General features: G+C 37.5%; 2 protein-coding genes across 8 annotated transcripts in view; both read left to right on the top strand.

Moving 5' to 3' along the window:
- Nucleotides 1-99: 99 nt before the first annotated feature.
- On the top strand, nt 100-5,678 carry bud23 (BUD23 rRNA methyltransferase and ribosome maturation factor). Its single transcript, XM_024276447.2, has 12 exons — nt 100-314; nt 1,536-1,573; nt 1,900-1,995; nt 2,789-2,871; nt 2,986-3,082; nt 3,157-3,253; nt 3,329-3,379; nt 3,503-3,588; nt 3,744-3,789; nt 3,871-3,932; nt 5,130-5,219; nt 5,320-5,678. The coding sequence occupies exons 1-12, from the start codon at nt 267-269 to the stop codon at nt 5,372-5,374; spliced, it is 849 nt and encodes a 282-aa protein (XP_024132215.1). The 5' UTR covers nt 100-266; the 3' UTR covers nt 5,375-5,678.
- A 490-nt stretch (nt 5,679-6,168) lies between these two features.
- stx1a (syntaxin 1A (brain)) overlaps nt 6,169-24,945 on the top strand; it is a 75,005-nt gene continuing 56,228 nt past the window's right edge. For 2 of the 7 annotated variants that reach the window (XR_002919794.2, XR_004948902.1), the window contains exon 1: nt 6,176-6,581. Coding sequence is in view for 5 of the 7 variants with exons in the window: in XM_036214815.1 (XP_036070708.1) it covers nt 6,552-6,581 (30 nt within the window). In the remaining 2 variants the exon portion in view is untranslated. Of the gene's footprint in view, nt 6,582-24,945 lie in introns of all 7 variants that reach the window. The other 5 variants (XM_036214815.1, XM_024277231.2, XM_036214813.1 and 2 more) reach the window with 5 other exon arrangements.

The raw sequence follows: 24,945 nt of genomic DNA, 5'->3' as shown, positions 1-24,945 counted from the left end.
TCATCATTGATTCAAATGATGAAACATGAAGAACTGAATGGACAGAAACAAAACATCAGGGTGAGCAGTAGGTGGCGATGAGCGCCTCTCTGCTAGCTTCGCAACCAACGAAGAAGAAAGGTGGTCACATGACCACTCTTCGTTTCACGTGTGGTTCGAAGTAGCAAACCTCGATGTTTGCTGTCTCTATTGATAGCTTTCTTTTTGTTGTTTTATTCAGTGAGTTCGTTTTTATCTGATTTGGCAGTCTTCCCCCTTGAAGGACGATGGCTTCCAGCTGTAGACGACCGGAGCACATGGCTCCTCCAGATGTGGTAAGTTTAAAAAACAGCTGTAGTCCTCCTGTGTGAGAGATTGACGCTCAGCTAGCCTGAAATGTCTAATAATAGATTTCCTTGAGGGACAGTTTGTGTATTTGATGTGGGATGAGCAACATAGCTGAGTATTTTTAGTGCTAGTTATTGGATAATTAAAGTTTATAGTAACAAAACATGTAAATTCCGGATGTATTCTTTGATAAACCCCACTCTGTGGAGGCAAGCATCATTTTATAGAATACTTTTGGCTCCCAACTTGTAGAAATGTAAAGCTCTCTAGTCTGTTGAGATTGAAGCTAGTTTTCCAGTGAGGGAGACACCATCCCACACCATTACACTACCTCCACCAAATATGTCACAGTTGTTGCACACTTTCTTTCCTCACTTTCATTTTATGATCCAAAAGGCAAAACATTGACAAATTACTGAACATATTATTATTCTACATCACTAAGGGTGTGTCAAGTACCAACATTTATTTAAAAAATATATTTTTTGGTGTTTTTAAAATGTTCTTACATAATTTTTCACATGGTGGAGGACACATATGAAGAAAATTTAGCTAAAAATGACTTTCTATTCAAAAAGTTGTGAATCATGAGCAGATGAAAACATGCCGTTGGAAAAAGCTTGTCCTTGGCTGCAACAGAAGCTACAATGTGGAAGCCACAAGCTCCCTGCATTCCAGTGCATCCACTTGCAGATAAATGGATCCATGTACATCTTAGCATCTGGCTCCAAACTTAGTGTTTGGGTAACTCCAATATTTGCTCGCCATTTTTGTTGCACCATTGATGTTGGATGCAGAGGAGAGTGTAAATAGCCACAGTAGCAACTCTGAAGCAAATTTCTAATAAACTTCTGCAGCTCTGCAAAAACTATGTCCTAGAAAGTGACTTTTAAAAAAAATGGTCTAAAAGTGGCATGCTCATAAATAAAAGCTTTTAAAATAGATCAAAAATTATTGGAGTGTGACTTTAAGAATTTGGGGAGTTATTGAATAGATTTGACCAATATTTAATAGGAGGAACTTGCATACTCATCTAACAGATGTATGTTCTTTATAAATGTGACACCACTTTGAAAGTTAAACAGACAGCCATTTTTAAGACCGTTGTTGGAACAAAAAAGAATTCAACAAATGTCCTTAAGTTTTGCTCCTAGTTTATTTTATGGCCTTCAGCAAAAACACGTGTTTGTCTGTTGTCATCCCTACAGTTCTACAATGAGGAGGAAGCAAAGAAATACTCTCAGAAGTGAGTATAAACCTGTAATGCTGCTTTTCATGCATCTATGCTGTAATGCAACATGTATTTTTTGTTTGAGCGTCCAGTCTTTAATTTAATTGACAAAATCTGTCAAAACAATTTTGGGGGGATTTAATCAAATCAGTTGTTATCCCTTGATAACTATCATGATGCATGTTTAATAATGACGATTAGGTCACAGTGCAGATTTGGTCAAACCAATGATCTGAATTTGACATTTTTGAGTTGGTTGTGCCAACACTCTGCTGTCAAAAGTTGTGGAAAACAGACCAAACCACCCAGATTCTGAAAGTTGACCATGTTTTCCTTGACAGCTCTCGAATGATTGAGATTCAGACACAGATGTCGGAGAGGGCCGTGGAGCTTCTAAACCTGCCAGAGGGACAGCCCTGCTTCTTGTTAGATGTCGGGTAAGCCTGTAGCTAAAAATAAATAAATGTATATTTGTTAGTATATGCTAATAAAATTACCTAGAGTTTTAATAGACATTTGATAGAGAAACTATTGTAGGAATGGGATGGTAGTTAGCAATTTTTTTTTTTTTAGGGCAGATTTGAATAGAATAATGAGCCATAATTGTCATTAAAATGTCATACTTTGTACTGTATAACGATAATGAAGGTATTCTACTCTACTTTATTCTATTCTATTCTGGTGTTCATCTTTTAGTGTAGAGCTTAGAACAATATTGGCAGTTATTCACTTATTTATGTTCCATTAATTTGCAAATATGTTACGTTAAATTTGAATATTTACACATACCAATATCCTCCACTACCATTAGGAAAAAAAATCTGCTTTTTATTTTTTTTTTACCGTAGCTGCTGTGACATTGAACGATTTATAATTTATAAAAAGTATCAAAGTTACCTGCTCTGCTATTTATTTTTCTGCCTTCCTCTCTGTTCCTGAATGGATCCTTCCTTATTTGTCTGCTGGATTTTTTTTTAACTGATGCCATGTCTACAACAAAAAGAAAAAAAAATTGCAGCTCAACAAATAAAACATTTGCATTTCTTACCTGCAGCCACTATCAGTTATTTCTTTACCTGAAGTGTTGCAATTGCAAAGCATTGTGGGAATGTATTGTCAGCTGTCCTTTTGCAAAGAACTATTGATAAATAAGACAAAACATAGAGAGGGGAATACATTTATTCTTTGTAAAAAGTGAACTGTACTGTTGTAAACTGTTGTGACTCTCAGGTGTGGATCTGGTCTGAGTGGAGACTATCTGTCAGAGGAGGGACACCACTGGGTTGGAGTTGACATCAGCACAGCAATGTTAGGTTCGTCTGATGTGTTTAATCTGAATTTAACATTTATTCATTTGATGATTTTGTTTTTTTCCTGTTAAGACATCAGTGGCATGTTTGATTTTCTTACGTTTTGTCTCCCGGCAGACGTGGCGTTGGACAGAGAAGTGGAAGGAGATCTTGTGTTGGGGGACATGGGCCACGGCATGCCTTTTCGACCGGGCACCTTTGACGGTTGCATCAGGTGACTGAAGGTGGTGAAAGGTTTTTTGCTGGAGTTTGAAGGTTCTTCATAGTCTGTGCTTTCCCTCCCGTCAGCATCTCCGCACTGCAGTGGCTCTGTAACGCCGACAAAAAGTCCCACAGTCCACCCAAGAGGCTCTTCACTTTCTTCAGCACACTCTACTCCTCCTTAGTAAGATTTTCTCGACTAATTCAAACAGAAATTCACACTTAGATGTCCCATAACCCTTTCTTCTGTCTTGATCAGGCGCGAGGCTCTCGGGCCGTTTTTCAGCTTTACCCAGAGAATTCAGAGCAGGTAAAAAAAGCAGACCTTCCAGCTTGATTTTAATATTTTATTTTTTAAAGATTGGTTTTAAGGCCTGAAATGATCTCCAGAACTATTCCTTCACCTTGAGCGGTACTTGTGGCTCCTCCACAGCTGGAGCTGATCACAACTCAGGCCATGAAAGCAGGCTTCAGTGGCGGCATGGTGGTGGATTACCCCAACAGCAGCAAGGCGAAGAAGTCAGTACTCTACTGAAGCTGGGGCTTTTATTTTGACACTTTCCACCACTCATTTGATTCTCTTATTAATCTGTGAAGTGAACATCAGTCGTGTTGACATTTTGATCTGTGTAATATAAACTTTAATTTTAATGAGACTTGTCGTCTACCTTCAGGTTCTTCTTGTGTCTGTTTGCTGGTGTGACAGGAGTTCTTCCTAAAGTAAGGACAGATCCGTCACTGTGGAGATCTGATCTTCATTCAGCCTGCAGCACAAACTTTGTTTTCTTCTGGTCATTTCAGGGTCTGGGCTCAGAAACGTCTGACCGAGCCGTTTCAAACCAAGTCCAGTATTCAGGACAAAGGTAGAGTCACTCTTTAGAGAGGGGGGGTCTTCTCATTGATCTACTGGTTCTTCTTGTTTAGTATGTGTTTAACTCTGTGATATGCAGCCTAGGGTCAAGCGTTCCCCAATCTTTTTTAGGAATTCTTTTGGACTGGTCGGGTGTAGGAATCATCTGTTATGATAAATCCAAATTTTAAGTGGGACTCTGGTATCCTTTTGTTTTTTTTCTTAGTCGTTTCCATCTGTTCTTCCTTCCCAGCATTAATCCCTTATTCAGATACAAAGAAACGTTCCACATTCAGATTAATGAGACTCATAAGAAAAAAACAGAAATAGTTAATTATTTTCTCTGGAGTCTGGTGCCAATTGATCCACGGGGCGGTACCGGTCTGCAGATCTAGAGTTTAAATGACAAAATAAACTTAAATCTTAAAGTTCTGCTCAACAATCCTTAGTTTAAATCTTTGTAAGTTAACTTTTCAGCTCTTAAAATGTTAAATTAATGTATAGTGGTCCCTTTCGCAGCCTCCAAGACTTTTTTTAGTTCAACTTTACATATTTTTTTATTTTTTATTTTACAACACACTGTTGATTTCAGTCTCCTCTATGCCGTTTAGTTCACCACATTTACATAAATCTTTCATCCTGAGCTGATCTTTGTTTTCAATCTAAAAAATTGGACTTGAGAGAGTTTAAACAAAAGAGAAAAGTGTAAAAATGTTATATTCCAAAATGCAATTTTAATCATAATTTTCTTAAACATGCTAAAAGATCATAATAAAAACACAAAAATAAACAGTTTTTTTTTGAGTAGGTCTACAAAACATCTAATTTCCTTTGTAGATTATTTTTAGAACATTACCTCGCAATAAGTGAGGGAAGACTGCACATCTTTTTACATATTGTTATAAAGGAGAGATACGGGGGAACTTTTCTTGATTTGTACAAAAACTGAAGCTACATTTTTTAATGTAACGTGCTATCAGAACGAACATCCCAGGTCCAGGCATCGGTTGAAGCACGTTCAGTCGTACGTGTTTTCGATGAAGCCAGACCTAAAGGATAGAAAAAGGGCCGTTGTTCTGACTGAGCTCAGAACTCTCAGGCAGATTTTCCTCCCTTTCACATTCTGTAGTTCAAGCGTTCATGAAGCCGTTTAACTCTCAGTTTTGAAATAGAAGAATTATGCTAACTGTCTGCTTTTTTTTGTGTGAAGGAGTCGATTTAAAAATATGAAAGGAAAGTCGGTGAAGAAGGGACGAGATTGGATCTTGGAGAAAAAGGAGAGAAGAAGAAGACAGGGAAGGTATGATCATGACAGCATTTTGAGCCTTTACTCTGTAGATTTTTGTGGAAGACAAACATTTGGCTGACAGCTTTTGCTCTGTGTGTTGTTGGACCTGCAGGGACGTTCGAGCGGACACAAAGTACACCGGACGTCAGCGGAGACCTCACTTCTAGCTGTGACTCATGCAGCTCATGCCGTCATTGGCTCTGCTCTGAACCTGCACACGCACGGTCAACGCTGGAGCCTGATTGCACTTTTTTCTACTCTTTTTAAGTCGAGTGGATGAGGTGCAAACATGAAATGCTGTTAGAGCCAATCAGCTTCTTATTTGTTCAAGTGATTGGTAATTTGTTTCTCCCAAATTGGGTGAGATTTAACTCTCTGTTTGGATTTGACAGGTGTGCGTGTCAAAACTGAGCTGTGAAATTAAAAGGATTTATAATAATCATGAAATATTAAATCCTTCTTTGACTTTCATGGACTTAAGCAATTTTTGACTTTTAAATTGGTAAAATAATAAAAGATGAAGATGTTCTGACTGCTCACTGGGAGATGAGATCCACTGTATTCATTCCACTAAGAGGTAGTAGAGCTCAAATGTCACCAGCAGCAAATCTGGGTATTTAAAACAGCATGATATAAGGAAAATGTATCAAATCAAACTTAATTTATAAAATGATTTTCATACAAAATAAAATAAAATGCCCCGCTGACTGGGTATAATTATCATTGGGTCTATAATCTTTTGCAACATGGACATTTTCCCCATTGAGGGATGAATTAATACAAAAAAGTAATTTACAATATGAATAAAAAAACGGGTTTTCTTTTGAACAAATTTTTATAGTAAAAAATAATTTACATTCATGCAAGTCAAAATAAGAGGAAATTTATATTTTGGGTTTTTCAAATATAAATTATGTGTCAGTTCCAGTGTTTGTCGACAGAGGTCGCTGTTTGCCTGAGCTCGTTGCAAACCACTTGGGCGTCATCAAACCTTCTCAATCGATAATCAGGAGCGGCGCAGTTTTAAGCGGACCGCCCGTTTTGCGTGTCGCTCCAGAGACTTTTGGCGTGAGACGCGGACGGAGCTCCCGGCGGGGAAAAGAAAAGAAAACAACAGAAAAACTCCGCGCGGGCGTCAAAGTTGCGGGCGTGTAATGGGTTAACGGCGAAAGGCCTCGCCTCACCTTTCCGCGCGCGTCACTCGGATATGTAAAGTGGCTCCACCATCCACACACAGCGTGGAAAGCAGCGCCTCGGTCGCATCAGCATCACCACCATCGCGTCCGCGCGCGCCCCGCCGCTCCATCACCTCAGCCTCCGGGAGGACGGAACAAACACGGAACCATGAAGGATCGCATGCAGGAACTTCGACATGTAAGTGACGGATGGATGGATGATGGGGGTGTGGAGGCTGAGCGGCTGCTTTCTGACTGTGGAGCTGAGCAACAGTTGTCGGTTCTGATGGAGGCTCGCTTTCACACTTTCCTGACACCTTCATCCAATAGAACTCACATTTACCCCCAAAAGTTAATTTCTCTGACTTTATCAATCATTTTGGAGACAAACTATGCGAAAATATTGCCAAATATGTCACATTACGCAACCTTAACAAATGAGTTTCCAATCATTTTTACAAAAAAAATAATTAAATGTAATTTTTCCCTCTTTTTGTAGACCACCATGTATTTATTTATTTGTGTGTTTGATTCAATCTCTTCAACTGTGTGATTGGAGTGGTAAATTGGCCCCACTGCGCCCATTCCGCTTAAATGTCCGCCCTTACAGGAGGTCCACAGACCTTTAACCGCCCACAGTGCGCACAGTGTTGAGTCTGCTTCCAACATATGTGCTGGCTTTATTCGCCTTCAGTCTGTCAGAGCACATTCACAGCTTTAAGTTTTCCATCTGTGCACTCTGAAACATAAAAATAAAACATGTGTTTGGGAGCATTTTCCTCTCCATGGCGGATTTGGTTTTGGATTGCCATAAAATTAATAATTATCCTTGTTTTTATTTAAAAAAAAATCCTACACAAATTAAGTTTTTGAGCTTAATGTGGCCTCATAAGTGACCATTAATTTGTGCCAAAGAGAGGAAACAATTTAAAGCTCCTCAGTTTTCAAAGAAAATCAAGTCAGAATTGGCCTCAGGGGATGGTGGCTCAGCCCTGCAAATTGTGCATGCCGGTGTTCCAGACAGACTCATCCTCAAGAAGAAGAGCTGTGGTTGTAAAATTGAGAAAGACAGAGAATTGGAGCAAATCTTCGCAGGCAGCATCACCAGGAGAGCTTATTTTCAGGCTTGCGGCGTGGGGTCGACAGCAGAGATATGCCAGCTGCTGATTGCATTTTCTTTCATCATTATTGATCGTATCTTTCATGTCTGAAATATTACAGCTGGAGCGGCTGCAGGCAGACCTATTTCAGGCAGTCAGGACCAAACAAAATTGAGGCAAATTGCAAGTCACAGGCAGTTATTTCCCATCAGCGCTCGATTAATATTGTTGTCTATTTAGAGCTCAGAGGTGCAGACGGCTCTGTGGATGTGGACGGCTCAATCCAAGCGCACTGTGGGAGGTCTCTGAGATTGTATAAAAATATCTGAGCAGGATTGTAGTTGACCTCACCTGCACCTCCCTCCTCTCTTTAAGTTATATATATATATATTAGATGCAGATTAGCCGTTTTAGCCCAAGAAACGGAACAGAAAAGAAGCAGCAGTTAAAGTAGCACCAACTTTAAATTTTTCAGATTTGCTCATATTGTCGGAATTCTCTCTGAAAATAGTTCCAACTGCAAACGTTTTGTCTGCAGAAACAGAGGAAAACCTGACATAAACGTACACAGAAATATAAAACAAACTGGATAAAAATAATTGACACCTTGTCAAGATTGTCACGCTGTTCCTGTAATTTGTTTTTAGACACACTTGTTGCCAAGAACAGGTGTGGGTAATGTAGAAATCACTATTGCAACCAGTTAAAATGGAGGATTCCACCTTTGTGTTGTGTCCTGCTGAGCATGGAGGAAAGATAGAAAGTGAATGAAGTTTCAGAGAGAAAAACAAGGGAAAAATAGACAATCTCAAGGCTATAAGTCGATCTCCAAAGATCCCTATTGTACCTGTGTCCACCATGACAAATTGTACGGTCCTCGCTCTGTAGTTAACCTCCCAGATTGTGGGCAAAATTAAGGAAAAATTGCAATAAAAAATTGTTTGAATGGGGAAAAAAGAACCCTGGTTAATGTCCAAACAAGTTCAAACTGATCAGAAAACGAGTGTCAGCTTTACCAATAGAGGGAAAAGAGTTGTAGAAGATCCAGGAGGACACCACTAATGACAGAAAAAAGAACAACTGGAGATTGTCAAAACGTACGTGGCAAAACCATAGACCTTCTGGGAGAATCTGCTGTGGACAGAAGCTGCAAAAGTTGAGACACTTTACTGAAAAAACTTGAAAAGAGTCAGACATGGGAGAGGGTCATTAGATTCCCTGACAGTGGGAAAAGTGTCATGATACCTGATGATTACCAATGACTTTTTGATGAAGAGCTGTTGACTGTATAAGAGAACTGGACTGATTAAGTGTGACGTCCATCCATCTTCTTCCGCTCATCTGGAATTGAGTCACAGTGGCAGCAGTCTAAACAAAGTTCCCCAAACTTTCCTCTCCTCTGGGGGGACCCCGAGGCGTTCTCAGGCCAGTCAAGAAACATAATCTCCAGCGTGTCCCAGGTTTTCCCCGTGGTCTCCGCCCAGTGGGACATACCCGGGACACCTGTCCAGGGAAGCGTCCAGGTGGCACATTCGGACCAGATGTCCGAGCCACTTCAACTGGCTTCTCTCGAGATGGAACTCCTGCACTCTGAGATCTCTTCAGGTGACCGAGCTTCTCACCCTATCTCTAAAGAAGTGCCCCGCCACCCTTGACTGTGATGTCACCCATAGAAAATGGCTTACTTCTGGCTCCAATGAAATGAAGTCAATTTAGTCGCCATTTTTTTGCCATGTTGGAACCAGACGTCCTCAGTCTCTCTTAGAAATGATTCAAACAGGCCCCGAACTTCAGAACACCTCAGGATAGATCTCAAAACAGCAGTTGAGAGAAAACATCCTTCAAATCTGAATATTCTGAAACAATTTGCATAAGAAAAGTAGTTAAAATCTTCAGAGGTGTAACTAACTCACTCATGGTTACAGGAATGGATTGATTTTCAGTCCAGTTAAGGATACACATATTTTATCCAGTCCATTTAGTTTTTTTTGGATGAATTTGTGTATGTGTGTGTGTTGTTCCAGTTGCACTTTTAAAAGAAGAGTTGCATTTCCTGATAGAATTGCATCAGTGACTGTATTTTTGTCCACAACTGTAAGTTTTGAGTGACATTCAAAGGTTAGAAATCCAACACTTTTCCAATAACAGGAGCACTGATGATAAATCAGGTCAAAGCACGTCTTTTTAAATTCTTTTCAAATGAATCGAAACATTTTTGGGGTTGGATTTATTCGGCTGTTGGTGCCTTTTGCTTTTATTTTCCCTTTTTTTTGTTTTTAATTTTGGCATTACACTTAAAGTAAAATCAAATGAGATGTGGGAACCTGCAGAGTCTCTCCAGGAAGAACTCATATCAGCCCAAATCCCCTTAATAATAAGACCGACATACTCAATAACCTTTTTCTACGTCTTTGGAAGATTTTTTACTTTAAACACAGAGCCATGGAGGTGGTGGAAACAGAAGGACATGCTGTGTAAGAGAATGAACAAAACACATGCTGTTATAGTCGTTGTCTTTAAGTAATTTGGTAGAAGAAACCTGTAAGAGCTCAAAATAGACTAATTATATGTGGGAATATTTAATCTCTAAAAATAAAAATGTCTTCAATATTTTCTTATTTTTTATCATTTGTTTCATACAGGATGTTCCTTGTTTCTGTTTATTATATTTTTATGCATCGTCTTTGCTTTTCCTAATTGTCCATAGCCATAAAAATATTATATTTTAGTTAAGACTCTGTAAATCTCTGTAACTGACCTAAAATGTGAAAAAAAAATCAAACTAGTCGAACTGTGGGGGAAAAAATACAATATAAGTAAAAAATTTAAAATACTTTTTTTCAAGATATTTAACCCTATAATACAAATGGTTAAACTATAAATGAATTTGTATTTCTTTCCGTTATAGAGCACTGCTCCATGTCTCCTGTGCTGAAGGAGGCTTTAAAGGAAGCACTGACCTCCTTATCTAATCGTGTAGAGAGTTTAACCAGTTCCTGTCATGATCTCCTCTTGGATTCATCCTGGAAATTTGATTTAGGATTCCCGCTAAGCAGACATGATTCTGCAACCACATCATACCGCTCTAGTTTTTTTTGTGCTTTAAGAGCTCTGTGGATTGACAAGTGGAAAAGAGTATTATGAACTCTGTCAAACAACGAAATAATGTGCCACTCATGGGTAAATGTAGTGACCTCAGTTTCTAGTATATTAAATGTCTTCAATGCATTTATTTGGTTTCTGATGTAAATTGTGGCATTTTAATTCAAATTGTTGTGAATGAGGGTGTTGATTATAATAATATATTATGTGATGTCTGCATGAACCATATGTTAAATATGACAGGAAAAAAATCCTCATTGAAGGCTGTGTTTAAAAAGGAGCATTTTCCCATTGATTTCAATGTTAAAGTCTAACTTTATGCAAACGGTTATAACTTATGCCATTTAGTTTCAACAATTCTGTTGATGTTATTTGCTTTTTTTCTGTGTGCGTTGGAGGAGATTTTATGTAAATCAGCTGTGTTGACTTTGCAAGAGTTCAAATGTGTTTGTAATTACAGCACTGTTTTTTTTTGATTGACAGAAGGGTGGACCCATTCATTTTTTCGTGTCCAATTGTCTATTTTTAGCATGCAGTTGAGCTGGGTGGAGCAAACTTCAATCAATGATGCATTCCCAACCTTAATCTTTATTGAGAATTCTTTGGGAGTTCATTGTTTGTATGATAAACCACTGAATGAATTGGAACATACCAGGTTCAAATCCCAGTCACTACACTACTGCTCCACTTTTGACATTGTACTGACTTCATAACTACTTTAGATAAAATAAATCACGCATTTAACAAAAAAATGTAATATTTTGTTTATGCATTGGGCTATAGCTCAGTTGGTTGGACAGGTTCATACCCCAGGATTCCCAGTTGAGGTGTCCTTGACTAAAAGCAGCATTCCCTTCATTTGTAAAAACTATGAATGCAAAAAAAAAAAAAAAAGAATCAAAGACTAAATGTATAAATGTGATTGGCTGGGCATTATTTTGGCTTTCTTTATAACAAAACTTTTGTTTTAATCTTGTCCAGCAGTATCAAAGTGAATCAAAGACATGAAGTAGGCATTAGGGCTGGGTTGATAAAAGCTTAATAGATCAATAATAGATCCATAAAAGTAGAGATTGATCCAGCACATAAAATCTAAAGTCTGCTAGCTTGATGCTAACGTATTATGAGATTTCCCATTGGACGGCTAACGCTAATGCTCGGTTGACCTAACCATACATTGACATTAACATCTTTATAAACTCACAGGCATGAATTTTCCAAACTCTTAAGAATTTTTTATTAAGTATCTATTTGTGGTCTAAAACAGCGTTTTTTGCTCAGACTTTCTTCTGGACTAAGGTGTACTGCTATAGTGCGATCGCCGCCTAGTGGCCAAACTGAAACGCCCTCCAGGAGAGGCAGAACAATAGTTGGAGCTTCTCTGTTTGAGAGTACATGTAACACTGTATGGTATTAACAATCTCATAGTTTCACAGTATGTGAACTGAATCAGATAATTATGAAAATCTTCAAAACATATATATATATATATATATATATATATATATATTATTAACCTATTTCTAAAAAAAATAGTCTAAATGAGTTTACCTTGTAAACTCAAAATTGAATTGAATCAAACTTAATTGAGTGGATTGGAAGATCAAATCGATTCTGGAAATCATTGCCGATACCCAGCTCTAGGAAGCATTAATCTTCAATTTTGAAAGTAAAGTCAGATTTCTGAACTCTCCAGATTCTTTTTTCTGATTTGTCTTTTTGTTTGTTTATGTCAAATCCCATAAACTTTACTCTCCCGTGTGCCTCCGTGTTATTTTGGCAGGATATTAATTTTTCTCCCCCTTAATATTTGAGGCTTCAGGTTCAATAAAGGAACTTTATGAGCCAAACACCTCTCTCCCGCTCCTCTCTCCAATAAAGCTTATTTGCAAAATGTTAATGGCTGCCAGGTTGAATGGTTTAATTTCTCCCTCCGCTTTACTTTGTGCCATCACTCCTGTCGGCCCAGCTCTGACTTGGTGGCAGATGGCGCCGAAATGATGTGTCTATCAGACATCTTCAGGCTCTGAATCCCGAAGGGAATCAAACTGATGAGATTATTTCAGATTTCACACGCCGCAGAGGCTGTTAGCTTTCAAATGGGATTTGTTTATCATTTTGTGTCACTAAACCATTTGCTTAAGCCAGCTTTCAGCTGTACATGTAACCTTAAATTATGACACCTGTTGGCTCATTTCACGGACAATCTCTTTCCCCTCTGCAATAAGCATGTCTTTTCCTTTATCCCTCTTTTATTGGCGGATTCCTCTGTTGTTTATCTTTCACCACTGCTGATCTGATGGCTCTCCGTCCTCCGTTTTCCCTCCCGTCCTCTTTGCAGCCTTGTTAGTCAGTGCCACTGCTGGTTCAAGTAGGCCTTTGTGTCTGCATGTGTGTGCACGCTTGAGGTGCTCATTGTCACTGCTTGTTTGTCATTATAGTGACATATTAACTAATAGGATGGATGTGGAGCATTGACTCTGGGACTTTTGTATACATTTCCATTTTCGCTGCTCTCTTTTTGTCCTTCACTTCTTCAGTTTTTTTTCTCAACATCTTTTCTCGTTTAATTTATTATATCTTGTTAAATAATTTCAGTTCTTAGTAAATTCATGGATTGATGGTAGATTGGTCTGGCTGTGATGCTCAAATGGATTTCCACAAGGTAAATCAGTGAGGCCAATTAATTGTATTGTTATCATTTCTCATTATAAACCCACGTGCGCTCTCAGACATATTATTCCTGTACACATGGTGTAGATGCTGCATAATTGCATTAATGAGCCGTGAAATGAGTGTGGCTGAGCTGGCATTTCACCAGGGACTTGCCTGTCTTTGCAAATTAGGTGACAGTTGAAATGAGACCTAGTGGCTGCTCGCTGCTGATATTTATTTTTGAAGTGTGTCCGTTAAAATGTGAAGGCCGGCTTCAGCTGGGCAGAATTCCAGTGGATCAATGCGTTACAAAACGTCATTGTTGATTTAGAGGAGCTTCCAGTCGCTGAAGGAGACCTTGGTATTTAGAAGCTGACATTTTTGTAAATGAAACTATTGCTATGTATTGTGAGATTAGATCTTTGAACTTTATTTTTACTGAATGTACTCCTTTGTTGATACATTTAGAAAACTGTATTGCAAAAACAAAATTTTACTTACATATGTTACTTTTAGTAAACTTGATTTGTTTTAGGTCAGGAGTCGGCAACCTTTAACAGTGAAAGAGTCATTTGGTCTCATTTTCTACAGATTAAAACCTTTACCTTTTATCTTTTGTAGAGGCCAAATTATCTAAAAATCTAGCTCGTTACTTAATTATTAGTAGATCTCCAAATTAGCATAAAATTCCTCAGTAAATTAAATCACCCAAAAATGTTAGCATGTTACTAAAATAAAAGCTTAACTCTAAATTAGCATTAAAACTCCAGAAGATAATAAATTAGCCAAAAATGCTAGCATATATTACTACAATATTAGCTAAACTCCAAATTAGCATAAAAAACTCATTAGAGGCCAAATTACCAAAAAAGCTAGCTTGTTGTTAGCCTCAGATTCCTCAGTAAACTAAATAATTCAAAAATGTTAGCATGTTGCTAAAATAGAAACTAAATTCTTAATTATCCCAGAAAAACTTCAGTAGATAACAAATTAGCGGAAAACAGGATTTGTTTTAAAACATTAGCTAAACTCCAAATTACCCTAAAACCTCCAGTGGACGAAAAACTAGCAAAAAACGTTAGCATGTTGCTAAAATAGAAGCTAAACTCTAATTTTTTTTAAAATTACAATTATTTTATCTTTCTTCAGCCAGAGAGCCACCATGGAGAGATAAAAGAGCCACATGTGGCTCTGGAGCCGCAGGTTGCAGACCCCTGTTTTAGGTACTAGAGCCCAACATCCAGATTACCTTGAGACAGGGGGGCGTTATGTAATTTAAACCTCGTTTCTACTGAGCGGTCCAGTACGGTGCTGTACGGTCTGGTCCGATCTCATATTTTGAGTGTTTCCATTGTAAAATGTACGCATTACAGTACCGAACCGTACCTCTTGGGGGCCCTCATTAGTTGTAGGCCCATTGATAAGTGGAACAGAACCGTTTGGACAAAGCCGCTGTAGCCACATGTTGATTGGCAGAACGTGATGACAACATTAGAGAGTGCTGATATAGCCCTCATTTAAGCTAACGTTTCCAATTGCTGTATTCATCCTACCTGCCTGCAATCTTCTTTCAAACAACATTAAAATCCTGCTATACACAATGTACCAGAAGTAAAGCAAGAAAAAGCTGCTTGATAACCTCCATTGTTGTTGCTTTTCGAGTTGTCGCACTGCAATGACACACTAGCGGTCTTCACCAAGCATGCTCCGTGAAAACAAACCGCTAAACTAACCGAGGGTTAACTAAGTGGAAACGCTTGCCAGGATTACCTGAACCGTACCTTACCGCTACTTACCGTACCGCTCAGTGGAAACAAGACTTTAATCTTTTCTCTATTGTAAAATAGAGCTGCCACAAATGATTATTTTAATAGTCGATAATCACCGATCAATTTTTTTCCGATTAGTTGACTAATATATCATGTGTAAACTGGATGTAAAACATAGATTTTAACCATCATTAGCTTTAAAGTTGAAGTGTCGAAGGTATATGCTAACTAAAATAAAGATAATTAGGACAATAGTTTATATATGAATTCTTCACCTTCTTTCCTTCATTTGTTTCTGGCATTAAAATAAGACTTAAATCAAACGAGGCTGGCATCTAGAAAAGGAAGTATTTTTCACAAAAGATAAATTTTTGGTCTCAGTGACTCAAATATAACAAAAGTGCATTTTGTGGTGCTGAGCGCTCACAGCTGTACTCAACTTTACTACACTCTGACTCTATATGATGTCTGGACGATGTCAGGAAAGTTAGCATTTCTCCTTTCACAGCAGATGTTCCTCCAGCAAAGAAACTTCACTCCGATGGGATAGAGGTCACAGGGATGCACAGGAAACATTTAGCTAATATGTTTGCACTAATGTTAGCGTAGCTTGCCTAGATGATTTATTTTATATTTATTTTATGTTTCTCGCTCAAGCTCCGTTGGGGTGTTGTTATGGTACCCTTCTTGGAACTTCCTGTGACATCACTACTGACCCGGATTAGCACCACTGCTTATCGACATTAGAAAGCATGAACCATAGTTTTGAGATTTAAAAAAAAAAAGACGACTAATTGACTATTAAATTGGTCACTGACTATTTCGGCATAGACATGACTAATCAACTAATTGTGAGAGCCTTATTGTAAAAGGATTCCCATTGATCTTTTAATTATAAATTGGTAGTTTTTAGGCAGGACATAGTCCTTTCTAGGTAGGACATAGTTTCTATAGAGCGATTGCAAAAATTGCGAGCAATATTGTAGCAATCGAGCTGTGGAGTTTTTTTGGTTCTGAGACACACCTGTAGATGATCTGTTTGTCTGCAAATGGATGGATGGGAGTGGAGCAGATCAGGGAGCTATTTGCCCACCGATTGTAGCTCCTACATTATTGCGACAGGCCTTTTTAACTGCATTTTTGCATCTCCAAAAGAAATATTGAATAAAGAAATATTCAGAAATACCATTTTAACCCTGAATTTCTTTATATATGTCCTCCATCATGAGAAAAATGCTACAAGAACATAATAAACGCCATCTTTCCCTCACTGGTTTTCAACATATCCCTTCTTTCATTTTCCCTTCACATCCCCTCAAATTCACATAAAAAGCTGAGAAAGACTTTTTGCTTTGGAGAAGACAAGGTTTTGTGAAAGCTGCTCAAAGTTCTGACATAAGGGGCGGCAGCATATCTAACATGTGCAGCCTTAATGAACAAGTTTACGTTTGAACGTCTGCGACCTCTACGTTTCATATTTGCATCCACACCCATCACCTAATTATGAGCTATCAAGCCCGAATGTGAGCAAGCATTGACGAGTTGGCTTGAAAGGTCACTCATCTCATGCGAGCGTTTGTGGCACAAAGGGATGTGTGTGGACATTTAAATGTTGACCTGAAATTGATTATTGATTTGCACAAGGCCATTGTAAATATTCCATTAGAAGTCATTATTTAACCTTTCGTTTGGTGGCAGTTTGTAAATTTGTATTCATTTGTTCTTAAATGGCATTGCTTTGATGATTAAAATGTTAAAGGTCAGAGGGATGTGGAAAGGCAGAGGGAGGAGGGAGACGAGGAAAAGGGGAGGGACAGAGCTCATAGTATGAGAAGTATATTTGTGTGAATGCATGTAGCTGTTTGAATAAAACACTGAAGTGTTTACGAGGAAGAAATTTGAAGCTGATAGAAAGGGCGAAGACATCCACAAAGTGAGACAAAGTGAGTCCGCGTTGTGTGGGCCTGCCGCTCTAATGATTTTGTAGTGAATTCTGGAGGAAGAGAGTGACAGACAGAGAGAATGAGAAAGGAAAAAAGAAGGTAATTAAAGTGGGAGGAAATTGAGGAGGATTGTTAGGAAAGGGAAATTGTTGCGCCTGCACACACTTGGACTGCTGCGGTGGTGGCGGTACTTCGCCCTGTCTAACACCCGTATTATTCTCCTTTGTGTATCTGCTTAACTTGGGGAAACGGCAGAGTTGTTAACCTCTGTCGTATCTGTCTTTTGTTTCTGTGTCCAAGTCCAGATGTTTGTTAGCAATGAACACATTCAGACAAAGACCACAGAGGTCATACTTGTGTATAAATGGTATAAAAGGTGTAAAGAAATCATTCTTTTCCTCAAATGTAATTCATGTTTAAGCTATAAATAATGTCAGTTAGCTACCTCTTCATTGAGGTCAAATATAAATACGATTATCTTTTTACAGTTTTCTTTGAAGAGGCCATTTGATTATATTATCTACTCGCATTTTTACTACCTTTGTACTAACATTGATCATTTTTCTGGATTAAAAAGGTAGATATATTGGGAACGGACTGTTTTTCTACTTGGAGACATAGTTTTGGATGATTCATTGCCTACAAGTCTTCATATATCTTTATACTGGTTTATCTCGACTACTAGAACTAATTCCAAGCTGTTCCTCTTTTTTTAATTTCACAAAAACAAACAAACAAAAAAGAAAGTTTTAGTACATTTGTAATCGAAGAGACTGCTGTAGTAAATTGTTCCGGCTGTTATGTGGTGGAATTTTTCAAGAATGTCTTTGCACAGCCTTCACCTGGAGCCCTGTCTGGTTTGGGGAATCCTGGTCTCTACTAGTCATGACCCCAAAGTCTGCTATGACTAACACCTCAGTCTTGTGGTTTTCCAGACACTGGTAGAGTTTTCTGATATCACCCATTGTGTCTATTTCTTAAGGTGCTTTCACACAGAACGCGATTCGTGCGACAAATTTGCGTGCCCCGCCCCTCAAATTCGCTGCTCGTCGCCTGTCAAAAATGTGTTCCCGAGCCTGATGCCGCGGCTGCATGTGGGAGGAGCTCCCAGCTAATACATTTAGGAGGATATAAGGAACAGTGTCTGCGGATATCTCACTTAGGATGTATGGAAGACAAATTATGTTGAGAAATAAGGTTTATTTACTTTGAAGAGTTCTACAAAAACATCAGTAATCATGTCTCCATGTTTGGGATTATATTATTATTATTACAAGAATTTCTGGGTTCAGGGGGCTGTGTCTGTATGACAGCCGCTTCCGCTGTGTTTCTGTGTCTCTGTGACTGTGCTTGAAGGCTCATTTTCTAGTATTAACCCGAAGGGGAAAAAATAAGATTAGAACTGGTAGAGTTTTCTGATATCAGCTACTGCATCTATTTCTTAGAGGTACATATTGTATCGCGTATTCCAAACACTGCAACAGATGTGAACGACTGATTTACAGCAGATACATTCAAATTTCTGCCACGGCACTATCGCTCATCATCATCTTTCAAAGGAGACATTGGCGTCTTATAATCAGGACATGGAGCAGCAAGCTACATGGAAAATTTGGGGAAAATGTGATTGGTGATTTTACAGAGGAGCTGTGGCTCCAACAACTCAATTTTTGATGAGTTGTGTGATGCCGTGGGACCTCTTGTGGCGCCCGCTGTGCAGTGCCCGATGAACGGTCACATGACTTGTTTAATTTGAAAAAAATATTTTCATTGCAGTTTTACGAAATATGACCATTTCTTTCCCCTTTAACCACCTCCCCCAAGCACAAAACTTTTTTTTTTTTTTAATAAATGCAAGTTTTTTGAATTTGTCATTTTTTTCACTAGGCAAATTTGTTATGGCAAATCCGATTTTAATACTCAATGGAAATGCAGCAATTGTTGCTGTTGTTTACATCATTTAGTTTTTTAAAAGTTGCATTTATGGTGGCATTACTTTAGAGTTGGGGTGAACCATGTTTTTTATCTACTTATTTTTTTTTCAATTAAATGTTTTATTAATTTTCTTTCTGGTTTTTGTATTTAGAAGTACATTGTAGAAGTTTTAAGGTTGCTTAATATTATGCACAAAAATTACTAAAAGTTACTTTTCTTTGGGTTGTCATAACTATATGCAAAAACTGAGGCATGAAAAGCTTAAATAAGCGTGATGAATTTAAATTAATTTGGATTTGACAGTTCACCATGATTAATAATCTTGACTCCAATCATTATTATGCTGTCTAATTAGTCTGAGCTCAGGAGGACATGAATTTATTGATTCCCTCCGTCATTGACGTTGTAAGAAATAGTGAAGAAAACAGCGATGTGACGAGAAGTGAGTGAGTTTTACAGTTGGATGGTCTTCTCTTGGCTCAGTCTATCACTTTCTGAGCAGCCAGTGTTCCCTGGTTGTGTAATTATCCTGTCTCAGTAGCACCACATCATGTCCTTCTATTATTCACTGTCAGTCACTTTCTCAGTTAACCCATCAGTCACATTAGATGCTGATGCTGTGTTTGCATCAGTATTTTTCTGCAACTTATATTCCATCTTTATCTGAAAACACGACAGAAAGATTCCAATTTTTTTGCAATATAATTATATTAATATAGTAAATAATAATACAATTAAAAGGAAAAGGAAATAAAGCTTAGCTAAGAAAATAACACAAAAAATAGCTTTTTTTTCCTTTTTAAAAAATAATCTTGATATGATTATTGCTACAAGCCAAGTGTTACATGTCAAATATTCCTCTGTCATGTTGTCATTTTCACTTTTAGACCAGAATTGCACGCCGCTCTATAAAGCGACTCCTGCTGAGACAGAGGAGGAGCATTTCAGGTGTTTTTATTTGACGATGTGACACAGATGTCAAAGAAAGTAAAATGTTTCAGCTTAAGGAAAATGATCAGTGTATCAAATGCAAATCTGGGTTGTATAGCCTATGTCAATCTTATATCTAACATTATCATTAATTAGAAAAAGGAGTAAATATTATTCTAATGCTGGGTAAGAAGTTACCATGTTGCATCAACAGATTATTTTCAATAAGCTCCAGACTTAAGTGATGAGCAGTTTTTATTTCTTCGGCTAGCATTGCTGGCAGCTGCTGCGTGTGCATATTGACAGTTTGGGGTGAATGTCCCAAATGTATGAGCATGGAAGCAAAGTAAAGCATGGCCATGACTATTTTTGTCAGTGGAGCTGTGTGTGTGTGCTGTTTAATATTTATCTAAAGGAGGACTAGTTTGAGAGTTGACTTTTGGAGCATCATGAAATGCAGTCTGGCCTCTTTTTCTGAAAAGATTTTTGAGGTTCAGAAGCTTTTGAGTAAAGGTTCATCTTATATAGGGTAGGAAATTATTGTTTTTTTTTGTAAAATTCACTTTTTTTTTATTTATGTAAATTTTTTCATACTTAAAACCTTAAATATTCAACAACAATATTCAAAAAATTACAAAGAACATCAGAGTAAAAAAATAGTATTGTAAGAAGTATAAAAAAAAAAGTCAATTTATTTTTTGAGTTTTTGTTTACTCAGTGATGTTTTTGTCTTTAGTCACAGGTTTAAAAGAAGGCATCTGGAGCAGCTAAAATGACCGAGAGACTTTGTTGCCATGCAATTATGTGGTTTCTTTGAAAATGTGGCAGCTGTTGCCAGGTTCCATTTCTTACACAAAAACGCTGTTGTTGAAACAGAAACGCAGATGTTTTTCTTTTTTTATTCTTTTCCTTCTCAAGCTTTTCACTGTCTGTTGATATCCAACCCACAACCGGAAGGCATCAAGCAAGCAATGCAGATTATAAATGAAAATGTATTTATTTATTTAAATCCATCTTAATGCATCACAATGTTGGACATTCAGCCAACAGGCTTTCAAAAATAATGGCTTTTCCAAAAATCGTTTCAAAACGAACCAGTTCCAAGAAATCGCCTAACCGATTCTGTCTAGTTTTATCAGAATGTTCTATTTCAGGAGATATTAAACAACCAGAAATGTTTGGGGCTTTTTTTGAGCTGAGATGGGTTAAAGCAATGATATATTTCAAGAACACTGCAGCGCTGGCTGTTGCATTTGGTGTTAATAGCTGTCACACTTTTCCCGAGTGTTTGAAATTCGTTCTGTGCGTTTGACCCATCCCTCGAGGAAACATTCTTCTGTAGTGGTGGCTACACTCAAGAGTCACTTTTGATTTTTAAATCTCCAACTCTCGACGCTGCAGGGAGACTCTGGGTTCTTGTTTTTATTTTTTTTAGCATAAAATCAATCCGACAATCACTGCATCCCGGGGCGTAGATTCCTTTACTAAAGGGTCATTAGCTGTTTAATGTTGCAGCTAAAGCTGCCTTCACTTGAATTGTATATTACAGCTGAAATTACATAAATGACTTCCAGACTTGAATGCATTTAAAGTGCAGTGACTATATGGGGTATGAATATTCCGACACACTTTTGTTTTTTCTAAGTAATCAAACCTGATTTTATGTGAGCAGCTGTGTGTTTGCATGAGTGTAAACATATTTGTATGTCAACATATTGTTTCTTTTGCTATCCATTTATGTCTATAGTGTGCATGACATAGTCTCAGTCATATGGATGGGAATGTTTATGTAGTCACATTGAGCTTCACTTATTGTTCATACATGCGCCCCCACAGTGAAACTTGTTTATTTCATCATTTAGCTGGCTGTTGTGTTATTAACAGCTTTTGTTGCCTCAAGTTGTTTGGTTTGGCACGGCTCCCTGCGTAACCACAAACGTTCTTCAAGTGTAATTGATTAACGGACGTGTGGAATTTCCCTGTAGAGAATCCGTCTCCAAAAGGAAAGACAGCATGTCTGTCTAAGAAAACGGGTTCCATATGACCGTATGATGTGTTGTTGATGTGGTGATATTTCCTGTGTGAATATGTCTCATCGTCAGCTCTTTACATCTGTTTTTTTCTTCACTGTATCATTGCCTTTAAGTTGCCAGCATGGTTATGATTTCTGTTTTTCTTTTTGTCCCCAGTTTTAAGTAAAGGCTTAACTTTTATATATTTTGTCAAATAAAAATGTACATTTATTGAATATTTTATGATTCAACTGAATTTTCTGTTAAAACTTTTAAAAAGATTTAAAAATTAACCTCATTATTATTTTCCTTCCACAAACAGATCAGTTTTTTTATTTATGTAAATGGAAAACTTAAATAAATCTTATCTTTTCAGGAATAGAAAAATAGACTCTCTGTTCACAGTGTTGCACAAGTTATTTTTAAATGATTATACATTACAGATTACTTTTTTTCCATAACAGTTGTCCTTTATTTAAAAATGCCATCTCAGATTTGCAATGCGTCACATCTCCTATTTATGATTTTTATGTTATTTGTGACACTCACAGTAGTAGATCAAAATATCTGAAGAAGGAAATATACCACAGAAATTTTAATATTAAGAGGAGGAGCGATGGGCTTTTAAAAAAACAAATTAAGTTTATTTTTTGGATAAGTGAGAACACAGGAAGAACAGAACAACTGACCTTTAGAAACCTTTAAAAGTAACTTATTCAACATTCCAACATTATATTTTTGATGAAAACAAGATACTCTGCAGTGATTTGTCCTTTTTCTTTCTTTCACTTTATACTTTTTTAGAGGCTTTTATATTTTTGTATTTCATCAGAAACTAATTTTAGTTATGAGGGAGTGTAAACAGAGGGATGATGGGAAAGGGATGGGCTCACTGCGCCAACTGTCCAGCCCACAATTTAGAGGTGAATTTCCAATGAACTCCTGCCGCTCTGCAGAAACTATGTCCTAGAAAACGACAGGTTTTTTTGAGTTTGGCTAAAAACAAAATAATCATAATTAAAAGAACGCTTTGAAAATAGATCAAAAGATGATTGGAGTGGGTCTTTAAACCTCAGTTTATAACTTTTTTTTCTCTATTATTATTATTTTTTTTTAAGCAGTCAACCACATTGCAGGAGAGAACCTACCTGGCTGCAGACAAGATGGCGCCTGACATCAACTGGAAGTGAAAATTATAAAATTTTACTCTAACTGTAACCCTAACTGAAAGTGTTAAGAATAACCAAATAAAAAAAAGAAAACTTTTATTACGGATAAAATGGGGGAAAAAACCTGTTTGGGTAGCCAGGTAAAATGATGTTTTTGCTTTGTTTTTTTTTTCACCTCATGGGGGAATGGTCAATGACTTCCAGTTTTGGACGTTGATCTCTGCAGCCTGATCCTCCACACACAGAAGCATGTAACCACATTTTTGGTGGTTAAAAAAGTTTTTTGTCACAATTTCCCAAATTCTCCCTCTTTTATGCTCAGATCATGAAGAGAAAGTTCCCAGTTAAGGATCCAAGTCACAAAAGAAATATTTTTCTTTCCAAAAAAAAACAAGATTTTCTAAACTATCATGCCTGTTTAATAACTTTTCCCTTTTTGCTGTAAAGAGAGTACATCTTCAATCTAATAAAAAGAAAAAAAAAACAGTCTACTAGTTCTTAGCCCATCACTTATGAAGCTTCATGCAGAGACAGAATGCATTGGCAGATTATGAACTCGTGCTTACATGGAGCTCTTTTTTTCTGCATTTTTACCATCTGCTGTGAATCTCCAGGACGTCAACTGTGATATTAATATATGTTGGTGTTTTTGTCTGGGAGCATCTGTTGCATACAGACAGTCAAGTAAAAGCTTTTGTGGTGAAGTCCTAAAAGATGCTCATATTTCTTGGCTCAGCTCAGCTCCAGATCTGAGTTGGAGGATTCCATTGTGGTTTTCTCAGCTCCTGACCACTCAAAGTGAAACCAGTCCAAAGTCCTCCACGCTCCGCGGGAGCTTCTGCAACCCTGTGAGAAGGCTGCACGCTGCTGTGGCTAAAAGCCCACTCCGATTCCCTGCTCATCTCTCTCCCCTGCCTCCTGCTGCTGCAGCTTCTACAATATTCTCTGTGCTCCTGCTTCCAGTGCCAGCAGAGAATTATTGTAACTCACCATTAAGATCTTGGGACACAACTATAAAGTGTTAAAAAAAGCAAGAAGAGAAAGTTTCTTTATTTAGGCTTCTAGAAAGTAGCCTAAAAAACATGAATCAAGACATTTATATTTCTAAATTATTCAAACGTGGTGCAGAAAACCCCTATTACAATAAAATGGTAGAATATGGATCGCTTAGCTTGACTTTTTTCTGCACTTTTTTTTTAAACTCTTTTGATGTTATTTCTTTGTGCTTTTCTTGCTCCACTTTTTCAGAAAAGTACCTTTTACACTTCTTGGAAAGCCACTTTATTTTTCACTTATTGAGTTGTTACCTTCAAAAAAACAAACTCAAAGCTTCTTTTGTACAAAATCGCAAAAATCTAGACTGGATTTGACAGTTTGATGGATCAGATCATAGAAACCTGAGAAACTAAAATAATCTGGTTGGGCTCTGTAGCTTTTCTTTCTTTTTTTTTTTTTTTTTTTCACTTTAGCCAGTATTACATCTAGTTTATTTAGAGTTAAATTGATTCGTTTTGCTTTGGGGGTTTTTGTTAAAGCAGTATCCAGATTAAACGTATTTTTGCCCAAATTAAAATCTCTGGCATCTGCATTGGCCAATGGGTGCCATAAAAATCATTAAGGATAATTTCAAAAATCCAATATGATCATTTCTCCATATCTTATCCCCTGAACTGACCTAAAGGACTCAACAGCCATGTTTACAGCCGCTTGTGGAAATTAGGATAAATAAACAATTTCGCACATTTTTGTGTTATTTTAGGTTAATCTGGTTCAGTTTTGATCAAAATCTATAAAAAATCCTTCAGACAGATTTGAGATTCAATCCACGCTGCATCATTCGAAGCTTGATTTCTAACTTTCTCAGTGGAAGAAATGAGCAGATTGCAAATTCTGCCCACACTGTCTAATTGAGAGCAGTGAAGAATATACATAGCTTGTAAATAAAAGC

The sequence above is a fragment of the Oryzias melastigma genome, linkage group LG13 (genome assembly GCF_002922805.2).
Source record: "Oryzias melastigma strain HK-1 linkage group LG13, ASM292280v2, whole genome shotgun sequence".
In the NCBI taxonomy this organism is placed as follows: Eukaryota; Metazoa; Chordata; class Actinopteri; order Beloniformes; family Adrianichthyidae; genus Oryzias; species Oryzias melastigma.
Note: the sequence above shows the minus strand (reverse complement) of the source record. Positions and strands in the feature narration are given on the sequence as shown.

What these genes read in the sequence shown, in the direction of transcription:
- bud23 (XM_024276447.2), top strand. Translation starts at nt 267, where the DNA reads ATGGCTTCCAGCTGTAGACGACCGGAGCACATGGCTCCTCCAGATGTG. An exon ending in TGACAGGAGTTCTTCCTAAA is followed by an intron (nt 3,790 to 3,870) that starts GTAAGGACAGAT and finishes TGGTCATTTCAG; the next exon opens with GGTCTGGGCTCAGAAACGTC. An exon ending in AGAAGAAGAAGACAGGGAAG is followed by an intron (nt 5,220 to 5,319) that starts GTATGATCATGA and finishes TTGGACCTGCAG; the next exon opens with GGACGTTCGAGCGGACACAA.